At 38.2% G+C, this 23,489-nt stretch overlaps 1 protein-coding gene across 1 annotated transcript; it reads left to right on the top strand.

Moving 5' to 3' along the window:
* Nucleotides 1-15,341: 15,341 nt before the first annotated feature.
* Nucleotides 15,342-16,838, top strand: LOC130715078 (uncharacterized). The gene is made up of 3 exons (XM_057565078.1): nucleotides 15,342-15,833; nucleotides 15,934-15,978; nucleotides 16,238-16,838. The coding sequence occupies exons 1-3, from the start codon at nucleotides 15,502-15,504 to the stop codon at nucleotides 16,305-16,307; spliced, it is 447 nt and encodes a 148-aa protein (XP_057421061.1). The 5' UTR covers nucleotides 15,342-15,501; the 3' UTR covers nucleotides 16,308-16,838.
* The last annotated feature ends 6,651 nt before the right edge of the window (nucleotides 16,839-23,489 follow it).

Genomic DNA, 23,489 nt, shown 5'->3' on the forward strand with positions numbered 1-23,489 from the left:
AGAAAATATATCTGGTTGGCACCTAAGAAGATGACAATTGCAAAATAGATGAAAATGACACCATCCAAAAACAGATCTGAATCAATAGATCTTGTACTTTATAGATATGAACATTTCAAAATAAGGCAAGAGGAGATCGCGAACCAAAAACAAAACACAGATCTGGAATCATCGCTGAGGAAGAGGAAGGAAAGAACAGGAGCTCTGTTCATGTAGCCCGCTGACAATTCCAACACAGAGCAGACTAGCGGTGGCTTTGTATATGTAGCATTCAGTGAGGAATCCTTGAGGGACACCGCAACGGCCGTCGAGGATCGAATGACGTTTGAGTGGAGTTTCATGTCGAGCACGATGCCGTGACGGCGAAGGACCAGGCTTGACGGAGGAAGAAGGTGGCTGCTGTTGAGGCTTGGAAGAGGAGTTTTTTTTTTAAGTGAAGAAGAAATTAAGGTTTAAAATGGGTATTTTGGTAACTTTGTTAATTTGATCTGAACCATTCAATTTTTTTAATATTATATCGATGGTGAAATTGAAGGGGTATTAGGTGTCCCCCTTTTTATAAAAGCTTTTTTGATGGGGGCATGAGTGCATCCCCTAAAAAGGGAGACACTGACTATGTTTGACATGTTATTTCAGCTAGCTTATAGCTTATTTGACTAGCTTAAAACTTATTCGACTAGCTTAAAAGCTCTTCAAAAGTGTTTGGTGAAGGAGCTTATTTCAGTAGCTTAAAGCTTTAAGCTATAAGCTATCTCAGGTAGCTTATAGCTTAAAGCTTATAACTTATTAAATTTATTCTCATTTTTATCCTTATTATTTTATTAAAATTTTACCATTACCCTTATATATTTATAAAAACACTAAACCTATTTTCCCCATCACGCTTACGTATGCAGTTCCCGCCACCATTTCTGCCACACCGATGCGCACCACAAGTATTAAAAATATTACATTAATAAAAACAAGTAAAAATTAATATTATATTTTTAAGATGATAAATAACTTGAGTTAATAAAAATATTTAAAGTGATAATAATTTTAATATTAATATTATATAGGTATTAATATGTGAAAATAAAGTAATGTTAAATATAAAAATAATTATATAAGTATGTTATTTTATGTCCTTTTACAATTTCAGCTTGTTTAACAGCTAGTTTTATCAAACACTTTTGTTTCAATTACGTAGCTTTTCAGCTTTAAGCTTTCAGCTAGCTTATAAGCTTTCAGCTAGCTTTTCAGCTTTCAGCTAGCTTATCAGCTAAACATGTCAAACATAGCCACTATAATCTTCACCCTGTTTCCCCAACGACATTGTCTACAAAGTAAATGTTATTATGTTGTTTGATAAAAAACTGTTATTTATGTCTCGGTCGATCATACAAAATCACCAAGATCAAACAAATCTTTGGAAGGAACACACGGCGCCTTAGTTATAGATACATGGAACACAAACTGAAACGAAAAGTACAAATCATTGTTTGATAAGGTAAATAATAACCATTTCAAGTGACTTTTGGTATGATTGATTTCTTATGTATTTATGCATTGTTGTAACACTTCTTTGGAGTCTCGCATGTTATAAATGTCGTTTGACAATCTTTTGAGTTCAATTTTATAAGATCCATAGACAAAAAAAAAAGATTTTTGGTATTATTCGATACGTGATTTTTATCACTTCTCTTATTAGACACCCTCTACGAATCATAGTCTTTAAAAAGAAAGACAAAGTGAAGAGAAACGTTGGAGAGAGATTATATTTATACCCAAAATTCTATTGTAAACCTCTACTTTTTGATAGATCGAAAAATTGCAAAAATAACAACAAAACTAAGGGACACCTAGAGCATCCTTTAAAATTAGAACTTGGAGTTCAGGCATTGGGGAATCCATCATGTGGGTCACCATTTCCGGTCCAACATAGCTGTTCTTGGCCATCCACTCTGTTGCCATGTTACTCTCTCTTGGGATCCAACTTAAATGAACTTGCCAAGTCCGTTCGATCCAACCTCGAATATCCTGAAGCAAGGCCAATTGATTCTGGTGAGCCGTCTAGTTTGAAGCGTTGATCACGTCCACAAGCTCCTTGCAGTCTGATTCAACGAGTAAGTTACGAGTTCCCTGTCTCCAAGCAACCTGGAGTCTAGCCTCGAGAGCTCTGGCTTCTGCAACGAATGCATTTCACCCTGATTAATGGGTCAAAAAACCTGTTACCCAATTGCCATGCTGGTCTCTTATGAGGCCCCCTCCTCCCATACGGTGACGCTCGTCCTGATAGCTGCCATCCACGTTAAGTTTGAGAAAATTCTCTTGCGGTGGTTTCCAACCACAGCGCAACCAACAAGTCTCACTATCAGCAGTATTAGGATGTAAGTGGCTGGCTATTTCATCGTGCTCATGACACAAACTACGCCACACACCCTCTAAGGACCACGTGTGGACATCCAAACACAGATTGCAACGCCACTTCCAGGTATTCTACATGCCCACCAGGAATTTAGTCGCATAGGATCCTCTCGCGTGGTGACTGATCCAAGTCTTCAAGTCCTGAGTCCAGAAACTATGCCAACTCCACACACCCAGTCTTCCGCAAAGCTGTCGAGCATGGGGACAGTCCCTCAATGCATGGATGCTACTCTCCGTGACAGAAGAGCATTGCGAGCAGGCCGAGGTTTAGGCTATGCTGCACTTAAACCTTTTCTTGTTTGTAGGGAGGCCATCATGAAGGCAAGACCAAACAAAGCATTTGATCTTTTCTGGAACCGGTAGCTTCCAGACCCATCGCTAATCATCTCCTGACGCCATGGTCATGTTTTGCTCTCTAAGCCAAGAATAGCCATCCCTCACTGTATAATCCCCACGGCTACTGCCCTCCCAGAACCAACCATCAGTGGAATTTGCATTTAACCGTGGAGGAACAATCACAAAGCAGTCCCGCACCTCCATCGGAAGGATGGTATATAATCTATCAAGACACCATGAATTGTTGTGCACCAAATCCCTCAACCTAAGTGCTGTGTCTGAGATATGGACAAAGTCTAAGCGGTCCGCAAGCTTACCCTGGCCAGTCCAATCTTGATATCAAATCGAAGTTGAACCATTACCCAGCTGAAACTTAAAGCCACCTTTGATTCGATCACGAGCTTTCATCAAGCCTTTCCAAAGGGGAGAGGCCGAGGGGCGAACAAGGGTGTTGAGAACAGAGCCATGCCGGAGATATTTGTGAGATAGCGCATCAGCGCATGAACCCACAGCTTATTCGATTGATAGCCATCTACTTTTATCATACTTAATTATTTATAGATATTTATATATTTAAGGTAAAAATACCATTACTAAAGTAATCTTCTCTTCCATTATCTACACAAGCAAATGAAAGGAGAAATTATTCACATTATTTTTTCTCACATCTCTCTCTTCTCTTTTTATACTATCAAAAAACCTAAAAAACTTACTTTCTTTCTCGTCTTTTTCTTTACTCATCTTTTCCCTTATCTCTTTCTCTCCACAACCAAACAAAGTGTAATAAAAGTGTGGGGACAATGAAAGGTGTGTGGGGGCATTTTTTATTGGGTTGGGACAACATAAAACTTTAAATTCTTAATACTCAAGCATACTACCGACAATCATATTAAACTCGATACGATGATCGGCTCGGTCAGGGCACTGAGTAAATAAGTTATTGGTCTGATTATTGGGTCACTGGTTGAACCGGTTGACTCTGTTCACACTAAAAAAAATTAAAAAAAATTCAAAATATTAGGCTACTAGCTACCATAATTTCATTACTTTATACTCCAAATTTAAAAACACTAACATACATACATACTATTATAAAAAAAAAACACAAACAGAATAACAGACAAAACTTCACATATCTTCACTTCACATGTTTTAGAATTGTGAATTGAATATTATCTAGCAATCGGAAGGGAAAGAGTAATAGACACAGTAATTAGATTTATAAGGCATTATATATTTATATGCATTCTTGATTGGAAACTGGAGATGAACGAAAGAAGAGACCTTGCGTGGAGATTGGAGGTGAACGGAAGAAAAAGAAGAATTGAGTGGCGGACATAACCGGAAGCGCGGTGGTGGCCAGATGCATGGCGGTGATGGAAGAAAAAACGCAACACAACTTCAAGCAAAAATAGGAACCCTGAGTGAAAGATAAAGAGTGTCTCTGAAACTGAATGAAGATTGAAGAAGTTTAGGCCTAGAAAAGTAGTGCATCTGATCGTGTTTGTTATGCAATAAAATATGCATGTTAGAATTTATTTTACGCAAAATTAAAGTTTGTTTGTTTTTACAATTAGATTATTGCTTGTGTAACTGTAGACTCATGGGACAAGGTTCAACCTCCACTCATGACATTTTTTTAAAAATTAGATTTGTTCTATTTATTTGTTGACTCGCCGGTTTAATCCCAAACCGATCGAACCGTTTCGGTTTAGTCTAATTTGAATGCATGTTCAATCTGGTTGTTGGCTCCAACCGGTTAAGTTGCCGGTTCACGGTCAAACCATTCCAACTGTCCGGTCCGAACTTAATAACACTAATTACAAGTAATTTTTTAAAATTCATGTGGGGCAAGTGCCCCACCCTCCACAATGTGCATTCGTCATCGTTTCATTAAACACAAGTCACAATTAGCATCAGCAAAATATCAAATTCAAAATATGTGGTACTAGTAAATGTTTTTAGATTTGGTACCAACATTAACCGGCCCAAGAGTTGAGGCAGGTGTAAATTTAATTTGTAATTGTTTAATTTACTTTAAATATGCGATGGATTTATTGTTTCAATTTTGAAAAATTTAGGAACTTAATGTATTGATAACATATTGTTGTTCTTAAGTCCCTTTAACTTTGTGTATTCTTTTTGTCACCATTTTCAACAGCTTCATGTCTTCCCACATACGCACATAGCTTGACAACAAACTCTATAACCCCAAAACTACTTCATTTCAATGAACAACCACCACCACTACCACCACACATAATCTTTTCTCCACCTTCGAATACCACCATGGTGACCCTCTCCCTCATCAACCACGCCACCAAGTTAATTCCATCACTGAAACCCCGAACCTAGTAACCCAACCGTCCAACTCACAACTGCAATATTAAAGCTTTCTCCACCATCAACACCTTTTATGGCCTCCATAAACACTCTCCCAGGACCCAAGCTCACGAACCTCACCACACCATCGTGGCTTCGCCTAACTCCACCGCGCAACTTTCTGAGCCAACATCTTCTATGTCGTTCAAACCTCAAAGGAGTCACATTCATCATTTCCCAAACCCCAACTTGCAAACCAAACTAGATTTACGTTGCCATTGAGCCCAACTACCGATTCACCACCTTTTTCGTCGTACAAAAGCCACCACGACGATACCCATCGTATCATCAACGAGAGAAGATGACATTTGTAATTGAAAGGTAGAGAAAGAGAATGAGAGAATAAATATGGAGCTTTGAGGATGCAGCTCTTCAATGTTGGAATCGGGCAGCGGAAGAGGTCTAGAGATTTGAGGATGCAAGAACGAGATGGTTTAGACCGTCTATGCTCATTGACGAAAACAAGGGTGAGATCTAGAGATCACGTGGCCAATGAATGACGAGAGAATGAGATATTCTCCAAAATTGAATGTGAACTGGGCGCTAGAGGCTTTGGAACTGTGTAGATGAAGAGGTCAGCGATTTTGGTGATGCGTGGGAGAAGAAGGTTTGATAACTTGCGAACAATTACTTAGAAAGTAATGATAGTAATATTAAAATTTATAGAAAAAAGTATTTAAATTATTTAATTGTCATATGATAATTAGATGTCCACTTAAAAATGTTAAGTTTTAATTTGAACCATTCATAATTTGACCTAACGGTCATTATTTTTCTTATAGTGAGTTGTTATTCAGACCCCCTCCATATCTATTCAGACCTAAGGAAAATCCTAAAACCTGAAATTACCCCTATCGAACGCACCTTTAAAGCGCGTCATTGTCGCACTTAAGACCCCATTTTTTCAATACGTCTGAGACGCACTTTGAGCGTGGGTTGGTGACGCACTTTGAGAGTGCGTTGGAAACACACCGGCCTTTGACCATAACTCAACAACCGATAAAAGCCATTAAATGCATATATTATTTCCTATGCTTTTTCGTTACTTCATATGGCTCATGGAGCTCTATAAATAGGGCTTCTCCTTCCCTTCATTTTCACACAAATTTCTCTCTTCTTCCTCTTATGCTTTTCTTTTAGTCACACCTCTTATGGTTTAGGATTTTCAATGGTTGGGGTGATGCAGATACTATGCCCAACATTAGCAACTTTGAGTACTTTGAAAGTGACATTTCAAATTCAGAGTGCCAAAGTTGCTAATGTAAGGGTGACCATCCTTGCTTATTTAGAGTACTCAAAGTTGCTAAATAGAATGAGACCATGCTCCCATGAAAAATGCCTTATGGAGTCCGTTTGTGATGATGGAAACATCTAGGCTCAGTTGGGGCACTAGATCCATCCAAGAGACTGAAGAGGATGAGGAGGACCGGAAGAAAGAGAAGGAGCATAAGTCAAGGAAGAGGACCTGAAGAAGATGAAGACTATAATCTTGTTAATTGTATCCTGTAGGGGTCATTGTACTTGTATATTTCAAGTACTAAGTTTAGGGCTTAGGGTTTAGGGGTCATCGTACTTGTATGTTGACAAATTTTGTAATGTATCATGTATCATCAAACCATTATTAATAAATTTTTGTTAACAAACTATGTTGTATTTGTTCCTTTTTCTAATTCTGAATATGTTCCTGTTTTATGTTTATGTTTCTGTCACTGTTTCTTGTTTCGAGTGAAAAATCGCACCTTTAAAGTGCGTCTGGGACACACCACGAATGTGCGGCTAAGACGCACTTTGAATGTGCAATAATTTCCAAAATTTTATCATGTTCACGGTCATGATGTTCAATTTTTTGTTTCTGTTTCTTTTTTGAAAATATTCGCACCCTTCAGGTGCTTCTTAAACGCACCTTGAATGTGCTACTATGACGCACCTTCAATGTGTGTTTGGTATGTCGCACGTTGAGAGTGCATGACGCGTGCAATTTCATGGTGCGTTTGAGACGCACCTTGAAGGTGCGTGAAATTAAAATCCCTTCAACAGAAACTTGTCATTCAAAAACAGAAGCTGGACCCGTAACAGTAGCACACTCAGAACCAAATGAAATGCCACATAATTAAAACACATATATGAATTGTCATACCCGCAGAATTAAACACATCATAACATAACATAGTACTGAAAATTCAAGCTACAAAGCTAATTGTCTGCAACACAAACTAAGTCACAAGTCATTGTACTTATATTACATTCATCCTTAAATTAATCCTAAGTCACAAGTCCTAACTATTCTTGGAGGTAGAAACCTCAGACACTTTTCATTTCTTCTTCTTGTCAGGGACACCACCACCATGAACTGCATCTCCATGTCATTGTCATCATCATCACCCTCATTCTCCAAATTCTGCAGTATGATAGCTCGCATGTGCTGGTTTGCCTCTTGCTAGAGTCAAATGTGATAGCACTCAACTCCTTTAATTGCTCGAGAACACCTTAAAACCAACAATCGTCATGAAAATAAACATTAGTGCATAAATTGTAAGAAACCAACTTGGAAGGGAAATTATTGTATCTTACCACAAGAGTTACTGCCAGCGGTCCTCTTGTTTCAGGAGGAATCACAAAGCGGTGTGAGATTGTCTTGTACCACTCAAAGTAGCGAGACGTTGTCATTAGACTTGGAGTATGCTGAGTAGCCACACAATGAGTAGTGAAGTTAAGAAACCTCTCATCAATCTCCTCAACCGAGGGAATGTTGGTTGGTGGTAAATTTGGTTGATCCTGCAGCATTTGGAACTGTCTCATCACACTCTTTGGCCGATATAGGCGGATCAAGCCTGAATGCCGAATTCACCCATTATAAAGACACACCTGCTCAAAGGGTCGATGAACTCTATGCCCGTCATATGGAGTCCATATAACACTACTATCCGTAAGGTCGTCTAGGAAAAGCCTCTTCTCATGCAATTCAATATTCCCCTTCTTGGTGACCCATTTGGAAGCTCTCGGGTCTCTCTCAGTATATTTCTTGTTCAGATTTCTATCAAACAACGAGGCGGGAAAATGCTCAAATATCCATACTTGTAATCAAGTATTCATACAAAAAAATGTGATGCTTTATACATTAAATTACATTAATTACAATTGAACTAAAATAAGAGATATAAAATCATACTTGAAACAGATTTAAGTAGCCTCCAAGGCTAGTGGTGTTGACCTTGGTGGCTTCCTTAAACTGGTCATAAAGAAAATCCAATGCCATGGCGCCTCATGCATACTCCCCAACAGCTTCCAAGTCCATGAACATCCCCAAATATGAAACCTCAACCTTGTTGTTTGTCTTCGCTCAGAAGATCGTCATCCCCACCAAACGCAGCAAAAAGGCTCTAGCAGCTTTCTTGGTCTTCCCTTCCTTAGCCATCTCCTCAGCCACCTCCAAGAGTCATGTATACCGAGCATAAGGTCCTAAGGACTTCCGAACCTCCTCTTTAGCATATGCTCGTGTAACACCAAGCTGCTTATGCAATACAATGACTGCTTCCTCACGAGTCAGGTTTTGGAGAGTGTAGAATTTTCCCTTTACATGAATGTGTAGCAAAGAACTAACATCATCCAATGTGATGGTCATCTCCCCAAATGTCATATAAAAAGAGAAAGTCTCCGGCTGCCATATCTCCACAAACGCCGACAACATGATCTTGTCAACCGAGGGAATGTTGCATGTCATCAAAGGCATTAGAACAACAGCCTCAACCCTTCCCTTTACATACTTCGAAAATCATTTTAACACCTTTGGTTGTTTCTCCTTCTCCTTCCCAAGCATAGCATTCCCATGGTGGTAGGTCTTAAGACACCCCGATCAAGCACATTAGTTGGTTTCGTGTAATGCTTCCACACCTGCAGTGCTATATGTCCCTTGAAGGTCTTCAGCAATGTATTGTCATAAGGCCTGCAGGAAAGAATATGTCATCATCATCTTGTTGCTGAACCTCTTTATCACTTTGTCCATCATCTTCCTCTTCCTCCTCCTCCTCCTCTTCTTCACGGGAACCCTCCTCCTTTCTCCATTAAAACCCTCCTCCTCTGCTTCACCAGAACCCTTCTCTTCATTAACTCCAACATCAACCATATCATAATCTTCCTCAGGAGCTATTGGTTCAACCACTGGTTCAGACTCTTGTACTACACTCGTTGCACGCCTTTTACGGGTTGCCTCTTCACACTTTTTACGGGTATCTTCTTGCTTTTTAAGGGCAGTGGCTTGACGCTCCCTACGTATCGATGCTGTGGGGGGGGGGGGCTCTACTGCCCTTGCTAGACCGGGCTTTTGAAACTGGGAGGTTGTCCGGATTCTTGATTCTTGCCATATCTAAACCAATATAGGAAACATAAGACACAAAACAGAAATGACAGAAACGAGTTGCAGATACTCATTAAATCACACATTATGACTAACTATTTGTGGAGAATGACTATTTGTTAGCCATCTGTTGATAGTTTCGGATCCTAACGAGGTATTATGAACCCACATCTTGAATGTGTGATTCAAACGCACCTACAAGGTGCGACTCAGACGCACGTTGAAGGTGCGACAAAAAACTGAAACAGATGGGCCGGGTCAAGTTCGTACCATATCGCGACGAAGACCAAATGGGGTGGCGTTTGGCGGGGCGGCGACTCCACTTGCTTGCAGTGGCGGTTGTGGACGCGACGCCTCTCACAGATGCAGAGGAGGAGATGCGGGGATTGAAGGAGCAGGAGAGTTGAGTGAGTGAAATGGGTTTTGTTGGGGGTTGGGAAATTTTGAATAAGTGGGAAGAAGTGAGAAAAAGTGGGAAGAGGTGGGGTAACTAGTGGGGGGTTTTGAGAAGTTTTTTTAAAAATGAGGTATTTTGGACATTTCATTCATTTTCAAGGGGACCGTTTACTATAGACCACTTTTTTGTGGTCTATAGTTACACCACCTGCTTTTGACCTGCTACTGCAGGTTTTGCAGGTAATTTGTAATTTTTTAAAAATAAAATAATTAATATATTATAGTATAATTAGTTATATAATTAGTGAATGTTAATGTATGATTTAAGCTAATTAGATCAGTTCATCTTCTTTTTTACTTCCTCCCACCCAACAACCACTGCCACCCACAACCTTCCTGAATCTCATTTAGAGAAACCATCTATTGCATCAAACTTATGATTTCAACCCAAATTATCAAAAAATCTTCTTCACCCAGAAACCCCCCACCATCTGTAAGACCCAAGTTTTTAAGCTTAGAATAAGTGGAAGAGATTTCCATTTACAATTAGGCTTGATGTATCGTGAAAGGAAACCTGAACTAGAGTTTACCAAATGAAATAAATTTATGAAGGAGAAAGTTCAGGAAAAGTCAAAGGATTGTATCGAAGTCGATAAAAGTTATAGCACGATCGTTATACACTTAAACCTAGGTCAGAAACCCTAGTATATAGCTAGTTTTCACTTTTAGGCACGATGGAAGTTAATTCCAAAAATCTTCAGAGAAATGTTAGAACTTCTCTTTTTCCATATATCACAACCGTTTCGAGGCGAAACTCTAGGATCTACGAACGTCCGATTCCAATCATCGGAAGTTTGCCGAAATCGAAACCCTGGTATTTCAAAACCCTAGAATTTCTCGACAATGAAGACTTTTTCTATTCAGAGCTTCAAATGAATATTCCACACGCGTACACCCATTTCTCTTGATGATTTCAATCTTTCTTCAGAAGGAAGTTTTCTATTCCGACATTCGATGCAAAAAGCAACTTATCGGGTAAAATAGTTTTATACCGACTATGCATTAGTTGCCAAAAATACAAGGAGACCTCTTTATGGTTTTGGAATTCTTTTGCCAAAACATATCTATTAATTCACGGAGAATGACGCCGGAAAAATCAGATTCGCGAAACTTTCATTTTCCCGCGAATTTCCATCTTCTATATATAGCAAAGAAAGGAAGAAAAACACAAATTTTCCTCCATTTTTCTCTCCAAACCCGCGGCCAAGAACAAGGAAGAAGGAAGAAGAGTTTTTGTTCAATCCTTGCTTGATCGTCGATCAATCAGTTGCTACTTCAAGGTTTCGAGGTATAGTCGCTAATCCTTACCTCTGATCGCTTTTTCCATAGCTTTTCTGTAGAGTTTTCTGAGCGGATAGTTTATGGGTTTTTGCAAAACTATCCTGAATCTTTCATTTCTGATTCTAAACCTCTTCCCTATGCGCCCAAGATCACTTCTGCCGGGTTAGATTTTCCGTTTTGTCGCCGGAATTCCGCCGGAATCAATTTGAGCCTAAAATACCCATTTTTGGAGTTTTTGGTGTAAAGCTTCAACCTTTAGGCTGAAAACTATCGCCTTAGCTTAGTGCTAGTAGGATTAGTTGTCATAAACGTCTTTGGTGACGTCCCTGCAAAATTTGGTTTTTGGGATTTCAGTTTTGAAATTTCTAAGTTAAAAATCATGACCAAAATACCCCTGCGACAGTTTTTGATCCGATAATTTTTCCGAGTTCAGAATAACCTTAGTTACGGCTAATGATAGCATAGGAACCAAGTTTGATCGAAGAAAAATCGAGTCTCCTAATTACCTAAAGTGGCCGAGCCTATAGGGGGAGGAGGAGGAAAATTTCCTTTTCCGAAAACTTGTCTTTCGCGCTAGATTATCGTACCTTAGAGTATAGATTACTTCGTGTAACCTTAGTGATGTATTGATAGCTTAGTTTCCGATAGATTCTGATAGTATTTATGTGGTTTTGCTCTAAAGGTGATTTTGAGGAATTTCCAGCGGAGCAAGGCTTTGATTGTGAAGGAACTTTAGGAGATAACTCTGGAGAACCTACAAGTGAGGGCTTCTCACTGAATCTCTAGTTAATGCTTAGGGTCGATGTTTTCGACATTGTTTACTGTTTATGCACTGGATTGGGTGTGATTGGAAAATGTTTTCTGAGGCTTCGGCTGACAATGTAGATGATGAATCTACTGAATGCTTTTGAGATTGACTTATATGCCAAGTGCTAATTGGGTAATTTAGGATGTGTGGTGCATGCCTTATATGCTAAGTGCTATGTGGTTATTGCTTAAGATATTGACATATGACATGTTGATTGATTTTGATGAGTTAATTCTGCTTTTGCACTATAATCTGAGATTCTGAATCGTGAGAATAGCGGGCAGGTCATGCCGATTTTATTTTGAGAGTTTTGAGAAAGCTTGATAGGACGAATGAGATTCGGGCCTTGTTATGATGTTTATGGATCGAGACATTCTCTGGAGTCATTTGGGGATTAGGAGATCCCGAGAACTGATAGGATTTGCAATAAGACTAAAAGGATACTATTTTGTAAAGAAAACTCATAAGACATTAAACAACCTCTAAATTTTTTTAAGTAATGATAACAAACTCGAAAGGAAGCTTCGGATGTAAATCTTAGTTTTGGAAAACGAGAAGTGTCGTCGGATCCGAGGGTTGAGGAAGTTGAGAGGCTTCGAGTATGTAGATGTATTGGTGCTGTTGGAGCAGCGTTTGTTGTTGTGCTGTTGGAGCAGCTATGCTGTTGGGCTATCCTGGGGATAAGTCCGGGGAATTGATAGTTCTCGAGTATGTGATACTCTGGTGCTGTTGGAGCAGCTATGTGTTGTTGTGGAGTGTGTCTTTTGTCGCAGAATCGACTTTACCTTAGGGTAAGCTTTTAGAGACTTTAATTTACCTAGAACACGTGGCGACGTGTCGAGTGAGGACGGAGACGTTGTTTGACTAATCATCCTGCATTCATACAACATTAATGGGGTATTAACACAGGACGTACTCTGGACCTCGTCGGTTTCCAAAATGGTCATAAGACCCGGAATGCCGTGAAAGAGCGTTTATAGACGTCTCTTGTAGCAGACCGAAATGGCAGACCTACGGGTTTACTGCTGATATGACTACCGCTGTCGTTGGAGTAAGAGGCACACGGGCCGAAATGGTTCCACCGTGGCTGGTGTTAGGGCTGATCCGTTTGATGTCCATCCCTTTCCGGAATGCATGTGGTTGACTGGGTTAACCTGCATATCATATCATGCAACATGCATACTAATTTAGTTGTCGAATGTGATTGTTATTTGTTAATCCTATTTGGAACATGTTAATTGTTACTATTGTTGTTATGTTCATTATGGAATATGTAACCCTAGGATGTTATCCCTAGCTATAAGCCTAAGTGGCTATTCTATTATCTGTATCTATCGATGTTATTATTTACATAATTCTTTGGAGTTGACCCTCGCGTCTTCTGTGTGTGCTTTGGCGGACAAACGCCCTTTGTCAGATGTCCACGACGGTCTAGATCATGATGGTTCACCCTTCGGGGGGAACTAGAGTTGAGATGCTGGAACAGGAGCGCATCGCGGTAGCGAGAGGAGGACGGATGGTGTACTTAGACTAGGTCGTTCTGAATTCAGATTCGGACGACGATCATGCTAGCATGTAGGTTTTAGTGCTGGTGTGAGCTCCTCGAGATGAGATTAGTGTAGGAGTAGAGTCTTAGCTCTGAACATCATTTGTTTTCTTTGGGGACAGGGTAGTTTCCCACCTATAGCTTTTTGTGTGGTTTCTTTACGGGAATCACAGAGAGTTGGTTGGACTTAGGAGGTCTTGCTTCAGGCCGATGGGCCAGCTTATTCTCAGTTTTGAGGGATGGTGTTGCGGACACTTGACCTTTCTTGTGGATTGTACCATTTGCCTTCGGGCGTTACACTTTTCTTTCCGTCACTGGAGGATTACTCGTGACGAGGTTACTACTACAGCGGGGGCTGTTTATATATTGTATATTAGTTCTGATTATTGTTATTGTTGGGTTTTATTTATTTCAGCCTTGTCTTAGTTATTATTATAAAAAAAAAATATTCACGTTTTTCCGCATTAAGTTTATTTTGTTACTAAAGTGACGCCACCGAAATCGGGGTGTTACACCATCAAACCCCCCTCTCTCACCTCCACCACCGAAACCCCACCAAATCCATATAACGATTCCAACTTGGTTCAGACTATGGGTAGATTCATAAAGAAGAACAATTCAATTCCTGTTATATCTTGATGTTATGGACAAGAGACAAAAAGATCCAACCCCAAAAACCGACCTAGATGTTCAGTTTCTCGCGCTTTGCGAGCTGCTTCGATTCCTTGCAGGTCTACTTCGATCACCGACTCAGAACTGCTTCGATTTGAAACCCATGTGAAAGCAGACCAAAAAATCCCTAAACTATAAATACCCATAACCTAGAAGAAACCAGATCTTGCATAAACAAAGATCTTTTGCAAAAATAGCAAAAGATCTACTCAGAAACAGTTGCACTCCGTCGTCATCAACGCGCGTTGGACTGGTAGAAGAGCTCTGCACCGCCGTTGTCGAAGGAGGAGACGACGTTTCAATCGATCCAGAAATCAACCAAACCCAAAACCCTATCGCACGATGCTTGCTAACCTGGGTGGTGTTCAAGTTTCAACCTTGCTCCAGCTTCGAAACCCAAAAGCAATGAAAACCCAGGTTGAAGAAGGAGAAGGAGCATGGTGGGACTGTGGGAGATCGGGTTTGCGGTGGGGGTGGGGAATTGGAGTTGCCACGCGGGAGGTTGTTGAGGATGGAGATTGAGCTTAGGTCTGTTATGGAGAAGCATCGGCGGCGGGGTAGGGGGTGGCAGTCGCGGAGGATGAGGGATTCGGCGAGGTCGGAATCGGAGGGGCAGATCTGGTGGGATGGTGGATTTCTTGGCGTTTGGGTGGAGGCGCGTGAGTTGGTTGGTGGTGGCGCGTAAGGTGTGGAAGATGAGTCTGGGTACTTATGTTGTTTCTGTTTTGTTAAAAAGTTGATGAATAAAATCAGTTTTTGATTTTGTAGTTGTCTCTATGTGTGTCACTGGGTTTGTTGTCGTTGTTGATATTTTCATGGATCCATGATAATGATGATGAAAAAGAAGAAGATGAAGTAATGAATATCATGGATTTTTGGTGAGGGAGATGAACTATATTAGCTTAAATCATACATTAACATTCACTAATCATTCTATTATATATTAATTATTTGTTTTTTCAAAATTTCAAAAAATACAAAATTACCTTGAGTACCAGGTCAACAGGTAGTGGTGTAAGTTTAGACCACCAAAAACTGGTCCATAATAAATTTTCCCATTTTCAAGGGTCTGAACTCTGAATAGATACCCCTTTCTTATATTGCCATACTCCTTTCTTATAAAACATCTTTCCAATGAGATGAAAAACACTTTACTTTGAATTCATATCAAGAGTTGAATACTAATTGGCAGTGTCCGATTTAGTTTAGGGCTCTTTAGTTTATTCGATAAGATCAAATTGAAAAGGAAGGGAAGCAGCAATGGAAGATGGAGAAGAAGCCTCCAATCCCATTCCCAATCCAGTGAGTGAAAGTGAAGCAGAAGAAACCACAATCTCAATCTCAATCTCAGATGGTGGTAGCAGCTTCAATCAGAATGAGATATTCAGAGCGATTGAGATCGTGGAACGAGACTCGTTCGCCATCGCTCAGAGTTTCACTTCTCTCTTCGCTTCACTTCGCTTGGCACTCTCCCAATCCACCACCACCTCTCTCCACCACATCAATTCCTTCACCCATGCTTCCGCTCGCCTTCAGGAATCAGTGCTTGATGCTGCTACCAAGGGGAATCGCTATATCAATTCATGTCTCAGGTACAAATATAACTTGTTACTGTTTCTTTCTTTGTTTTCAACTTAGAAATCGATAAAATTAAGATGAAATTGGCTCACTCTCTTGTGATTGGATTTGCAGATTGAATGAGGAGATGAAGAACATTGATGGTCTTGCGTCCCAACTGTATCCTTTTTACTTTGTTGGAGGTTTATATTAATGTCATGGACTCATGGTTTTAGATTGCGGTTGTCGTGTCACGATTGCGCTGCAGTCCTTCATATTGAGAATAAACATGGCTGTCACTGTTGCATTGCGGTTTTGGAAACCTCGATGTTGCGGTCGTGGACCTTGATTTAATATAGTACATTGTTATGTTCTATGTTTCTGTTGAGGACTTGAGTAGGAACACTTTGGAGTGTTGGAATCCTTAATTGGTTTAAAGAAAAATTCTGCGAAGGCATGTGGATGTTCTGGACTCTGCTGTTAACAAGCTTGTTCATGATGCCTCATGACACTTGGATTCAGTCCTGTAGTAGAAGGTTTGCTTCTCTATATCCCATAACAAGCTCTTAAATGAACAGCTTGAAAAGTTTATCTGTCTATGTAGGTGTGGTTTCATGGATTGTGCTGAGATAGTAATGTGCAAACAAAGCCCCAGTTTATTTATTTTTTCAATTCACTTTGGGCAGGTGATTGAGGGGGGTTATAGAACTAGTGAGGTTTCCTTTTGTGTTCAGTATATAAGTGTTATAAAGTGTTTGCTGGTTGTTCCCTAGTGTCCGTCACAAGATTTTTATGGCGGACTGTTTGATTGAAGTTTTAGATGTTGTTGATTTATTTCGCCTTTATCATGATTGCTGCTGCTTGCTAGTGCTGTTGCTAGTTGTTTGGATACATAGTTCTTGACAAAATATGTCTAAAGATTTCTTAGTGGTAAGCTATGACAATTGTATACCTATTAAAGCAGCTAAAGAATATTTGAAATGAGTTTGAACAGAAGGAAAGAATGTTGATAAATGAATTCCAATTTGTTGACTAAGTAATTATTTTTTATGGCATCATCTATTGCTTTATTTTGTTCTGAAACGAGTTCAAGAACATAATGGTTGTTGAGAATGCATAATTGTCATCTTTCTTACTTCAAATGCTGACAGTTCATTTCTGAGCATAATATGCTTCTTGACTTGTTGAGCAAGCCTATGCCCATCTTGCAAAAAGATGGGGTGAGATTACTAGACTCTCAGGGGAACAAAGGATAAAGTTCAATAAAAAAGAGACATGGGTAATGAATGCCTAACATGTCCAAGACCAACTAGCTCCTGATGCTTTTGTTTGTGTTGCACTGATAAATATGGTGTAAACCGAAGCATGGTTGCCGATGTGCCAAATAGTCAGACAATGTTTTATATCAGATGGGAGCTTTAAAATGGCATTTCTAACCTCAAATGTAAAGAATCTGGAGAAGAAGCTTTTCCTTTTTTTTCAAACTCCATGCTTTACCATTGTTCCTACAGAAAATAGTTCTCACTTCTCACCTCAAATGCTCTATTCATTTTCTTCTCTACTTCTCTTCCCCGACTTCTTTCTTCCCCCTTCATCCCCTATAGTTAAACACAATTTCAATCAACAATTATTTGTTTTGTTGATTTTTCACGGTTAATGCTATCATTTTAATAACATTTATATTTTTTAATTTATCAATAAAACACAAACTATATTTCAATTAATTAAAACATAGATAACGAGCCCAGTTTGTCTATAATTGAGGCAAAACTAACTTATGCAGTGTCTATTATAAGAATCCCTAAAAGGTTTTATATATCTTTTTATCCTCAACTAGTAGCTAGATTCTGGTTGAGGAAGCCTAGAAAAAATCAAGGAATTCATTGGCAAGGATGGAATAGGCTTTTGGGACTTGAATCACCTAAATTCTGCCCTCTTAGTTAAACGAGCTAGGAGTTGGAGGATTATCTTAAACCCAAGCTCGTAAATCATAATACTAATCAATCTATCACAGGCAGTCAGTAGTATATGGAAATGGTTATGGAAGCTGAAGTTCTGGAGAAGATCAAAATTGTCTTATGGAAATTTGTCATAACATGCTTCCTACCAAGGCTAACCCAGATAGGATGCATCTATATCAGGATACTCTGTCTAGTTTTGTCAATGGAGCCAGAAACAATGGAGTACCTGTTCTTTAGATACTCTTGGATCAGACTTGTGTGGTTTGACTCTGAAATTCAGATCATATTTAAAGAACCCAGTCAAACATGGACGAGTGGTTATAACACCAACTTAAACATGTTATAGCATGTTTGGATCAATTATTTTTTCTCAGAATCAGTGTTATCAAAGCTTCCATGGCATATCCCGCCTTACTTCACATTATTATTTGTCATATATGTAACAACCTTGCTCAGAATCAATTTTAGCACTCAGAACCTACTCATTAGCTTCTTCATAAAAGTGATTATTAGATATCCAATGGTAGAACCAAACATCCTCTTAGAGGGAAGGGAAATCACTTTCACTGCTATGGATCAATTGCAATAGATGCTTTCATTGCAAAAGAGAGAACTATGTGGTCAAGTGCATATGTATAACCGACACAACATATTATGACATTATGATTCATATTTTGATTTTCTGATGCTGTCAGCACTGGAACACGTACCTGATATACTGTCCGCTATGCCGTATTATTTTGTTTGGTTTTTCAGACTAGTGACGCATGTTACTACTATCTAATAGTTTGAATCGTTCCCCCATAAAGTTTGTGAGCAATGCTAGCTTTATGCAACAAGCAAGATACTGCTCCATGTCTGTCTAACAACTTTTTTTAATGGAGCAGCAGTCTGTTGCCGGCACGAGTCATAGTGAAAGTTAAAGGAAATCTGTCATAATTCAAAATCTTTGATTCAATTTTATTTTTGGACGTACAGATATAATGTTTAATCAAATTAACACTATCATTTTTCTAACCTTTATTTCTCATTTAGAGTTGTAGACTAAACCTTCCATAGTTACTATCAAACCATCCACCCTCAATCATATTCCACCACTTCCAACATTGCCACCCTTTGCCATCATCACCTTGCACCCTCATCGACAATGGTGGCAATGGTAGTGGAGGCGGTGAAAGGTGTTGGTGATGACAAGGTCGATGAAGTAGGATATTGAGTGGCGGTAATGTTGATGGATGGGGTCCAATAGCGGTGACATTAGAGATAGAAGGCAGCAATGGTAGATTGGTAGTGGAGAAGGGTGTTTAGTGGTAATGACAACTGCTAGATTGTAGAGATGTAGTGTGTCAAGGGGTGGCCGCGACGACATGTAGCAAGTTAAAACAATGGAGGGTGTCAAGTGATGAGGTAGTGGTGCTGGGTAATAGGTGTGGCATCGACAATTGAGGTTATGAGGAGGCGATGGTAGCCGAGCGTGTTAGACAATGGTGGTTGTGGAAGGTGGATGAGGACGATGATGATGGAGGTGGAAAGATGAGGTACAAGAAAATAATGAAAATAAACGATTGACATGCTTTTAAATTAAAACAAAAATCATAATCACAAGAATTTTTTGTGATTTTAAAAAATATGTATGAAATTGTTATGAATTTGAGTTAAAAAATCTTCCAATGCAGAATACAAATTTATATTTAAAAAATAAAAAATTCACAACCACCCCAAAATATTTTTAGTATCAATTTATACTTGAAAACATATTTGGGGACACTAGTTTGAAATTTACACAAGACATGGCCTGTTGAGTTTATGGTAGTGTTTGGTGACGGAACGGAACAGGACATAACAGAACGGAACGAGACAGAACAGGATGGAACAGGACAATAATGTTCTATGTGTTGTGTTTGGTAACTCTAAGTCAATAGAACAGAACCATGATTTTAATTACATATATAACCCTGCATGTTTAATATTTGACTGAGGAAAACAAATTGAACTCAATTGAACATTTTGCATAGAAACCGTTTGTTATTGCTTACTTCATGAAATAATCACTTATTTCTTTAAAATAATCACTTATATATTGTTTAAGTTGTTTCAGTATACTATTGAAAAAAGCAGAAACCTAATTATCTATTTAAGCTATTTTAAGTGCGTTTATTTAGATTAAAAATATTGATTTTTAACTATAATTTTTTTAAGAGATTTTGAGAAAAGCATAAGTTGATTCGTGTTCGACTACTCTAATTAAAATCACTTTTTTTTTACTCCCCTTATATATCATTATAGATTTTCATTATAAGCTAAAGTAACTGTTTCAAATAATTTGTTTTCAGCTTCAGCTGAAACAAACACAAAAAGTGATTTTTCCAAAATAAGTTGAATTAAAGGCATTCTAATTGACTCGTTTATCATTGCTTACAAAAACTGATTTTACTTTTGAAAAAATAATTGATTTTATTTTAATTAAGTTGATTCGTGCTTGATTACTCTAATTAAAATCGCTTTTTTTATCTCCTCTCATCTATCATCATAGGTTTTCATGATAAGCTAAAGTAACTGTTTCAAATAATCTGTTTTCAGCTTCAGTTGAAAACAAACACAAAAAGTGATATTTGATTAAAAAAGTGATTTTTTGATTTTAAAAGTGATTTTTTGATTAAAAAGTGATTTTTCCAAAATAAGTTGAATCAAACGCACTCTAATTGGCTCGTTTATCATTGCTTACAAAAGTTGATTTTACTTTTGAAAAAATAATTGATTTTATTTTAAGTGATTTTTTTGAAAAAGTAGATTTTTATTTAACTTTATCTACAAATATAATAAGTGCTTTCAATTTTATAAGTGATTTTAAACTGTTTAGATACATAAAATTTCAAATATAAATTATGGGTATTTTTGAACTTGCAAAAGTTTTAAGAGAGGGTTCTGTTTCGTTCCCTTCCGTTCCACCCTTTTTCAGGGAACCAAAATGTTCCGTTCCTTGAGCCTTTTGTCCCGTTCCGTTCCATCTTAAAAACACGACAAACACAGAACGGAACCCATGTGTCCTGTTCCGTTCCCTTCCCACCTATCTACCAAACGCTACCATAGGCATGTTTTTTCTTTTATTTTTATCGAAGGAACATGAGATTAAAACATAAATCAAGACAAATGACACTTATAAACTACGTTATTAAATTCTAATGAGAGCAATAGGATAGAGCACTACAAATACACATTACAATAAAAAGCTAGTTTGCCCTAATTCACTTAAAACATTATAAATATGAGGGGTCCATCTAATATGCACCAGCAAAAAACTGGTGTAATTTTACACTAGTGAATTCCGTTAACTGCCGTCATATTTGAATTTTATATTAAAAATAATTAAAAATTGTAATTCAAAGTAAATTGACAGTATTGCCCATTTTTTATCTACAAGATTTAATCCTTAAAAGTTAAAACAGAATCCATTTACGTTTAATTGTGTTTTTCAGTTCAATCTCAGACCTCATTTCCCATTTCGTTGTTCAATTGCTCAATTCCCCCTTTGATTTGGAGCCCCACAAGCAGTGTGGAACCTGTAAATGAAGGAAGAGAACAATGGGTGAGTCGCGTTCGACACCCGTAGAATTTGTCTGTCAAGAACCTGTCATGTTTGAGAGTGGGAGAGATTGAGATTGCAGTGGAAGTTTTACATTAGCATAACCCTCCATTCTAGCGCCACGACCTTTGAGGGAACTTGACGTGCCCAAATGCTCTTGAAGAATTGATTCCTGCTCCCTGCTCCCGTGTCAGATTGAAATCTGTATGCAGATGTTACTGTGTACTTCCCTTGCGGGTCCTGCATCCACCTCCAACCATCCTTTTGTTCTCTTTTTGGCTGTACCACAACCAGATCTTGGAAAAGAAATTGAAGTAATTCGTTGAATCCTCACCAATATACCATGTCAAGTTCCCTGCATCAAATAAATAAGATACCATCACTTCATCAGATTTAATTGTTAGAGAAATCACTGCAGGTTGTGACACAGTATATAAATACATTAGCATAACCTGAAAGCATCTGATTGAAAGTAACATTTCACTCTGTACCTTGCATATTACGTTCTCCCTTTTCTCTAATCTCATGTAGTATGATTGTTCCTGAAAGAACAGTGATGAATCCACATATCTCAGAAGATAGTAGCATCATCAGCCATCCACGCACCCCACAACAGCAACAAGCGTACAAACAGAAGCCAAATACACCACCCAATCATCCATTGCAATAATTGGGATCTGCTATCAAATTGCTCTAATGTACAACAATGGTTCGGCCAACCACTCATATGTTTTACAGTTGAAATCCTTCATTCTATCCTTCAACAATTATTTGCGCTACCTGAGAAGGAGGAGGAGGGGATGTAATCATGTAACAGTTTCTGCACACAGGAAACCCATCTAATTGGGGCAAAACTGTCATTTACTTCAAAATTAATTAATGTATAATTATTAATATAAAAAATAATAACTAACGGATTATAACGGTGTTAGACGGAATTTGCTAGTGTAAAATTACACTACTTTTTTCCAGGTGTATATTAGAGGCTGCCAAATATGAGAAGTGAAAAATAAGAAGAAAAAACCGATCATAACCAACAATGCAATCTCACCTTCCATTCATTAGGTATGGGCTAGTACGGCGGTTTGTTGGATAATTTTATTGAGGAATTGAACCAAGCAGCGATATTAATGGAATCTAATGAGAAAAGAAAACTTGCATATAAGGTGCATGTCCATTTCTTATAAAATGATTTGAATGAAATCATGAATGCATCCATATAAACTACTTTAATTGCTGGCCATAAATTTAACTTTGAATCGCAGACATGTTGAACAAAAATGCAGAGAAGAATAGTATGTCTATGTCTATATGAGAGGCGCCGATGCTAGCCATTGACTATAAACGGGATGCGGGAACAGTTTTATTTTCTCATTGTAGTATCTACATCATCATAATTGTTTTTTTAATATAATTCAAATATATCACTTTTTGAATTTATATCGATTTTTCTTAAATATACTAGGGAAAATATATGTTCCCCTTTTTTTTAATCACATATCGTGCACAAACCTCTACTTTGAGTCCACAATTTAGACCACACCAAACTCAGTGGCGGATCCAGGACTCCGGGGTCAGGGGTTCAAAAAATTTTCAAATGAACACATCGGTAAAAATATAATTAAAAACAACTTTAATATGTTTATATATGAGAAATTATACAAGTCATAGTTGTGCAAATAGGTGGGTTTGTGGTGCAAATAGGTGCAAAACTTAGTCTATTAATATAATTTAAAGTTTTCAGGGGGTTCAAAAAAAAATTATATAAAAAATTAAGTGCAATTTTTTTTTTTCAGGGGGTTCAGCCTCACTACAACATAGGTCCGCCCATGACCAAACTTATGTAGTCAATTTAGTTTTATCACACGTGTTAATATTTTAATATATCTTTTTTTCGCTGTATGGATGATTTTTGTATCATACCCATTTGTCAAGAAATCATGGGCAAATATATATATTTTCCAAAGCTTGGAAAGCTTGGTTTAGCAAAGCAAAGTGGCACAAGTCTCCAGATAATTGGTCAAACACTTTTACTACATGAGGTGAAAAAATTGAATACTAATATTAAATTAGCAAGTTAAAGTGATGTTCCTTTGGTCTAAAGAAAGGTTAAAAACTAGAATTGCAATTCCTGCAAGGAAGGAAGA

Source organism: Lotus japonicus, chromosome 4, assembly GCF_012489685.1.
Source record: "Lotus japonicus ecotype B-129 chromosome 4, LjGifu_v1.2".
Lineage (NCBI taxonomy): Eukaryota > Viridiplantae > Streptophyta > Magnoliopsida > Fabales > Fabaceae > Lotus > Lotus japonicus.

What these genes read in the sequence shown, in the direction of transcription:
- LOC130715078 (XM_057565078.1), top strand. Translation starts at nt 15,502, where the DNA reads ATGGAAGATGGAGAAGAAGCCTCCAATCCCATTCCCAATCCAGTGAGT. An exon ending in TATATCAATTCATGTCTCAG is followed by an intron (nt 15,834 to 15,933) that starts GTACAAATATAA and finishes TTGGATTTGCAG; the next exon opens with ATTGAATGAGGAGATGAAGA. An exon ending in GATGGTCTTGCGTCCCAACT is followed by an intron (nt 15,979 to 16,237) that starts GTATCCTTTTTA and finishes ATTGGTTTAAAG; the next exon opens with AAAAATTCTGCGAAGGCATG.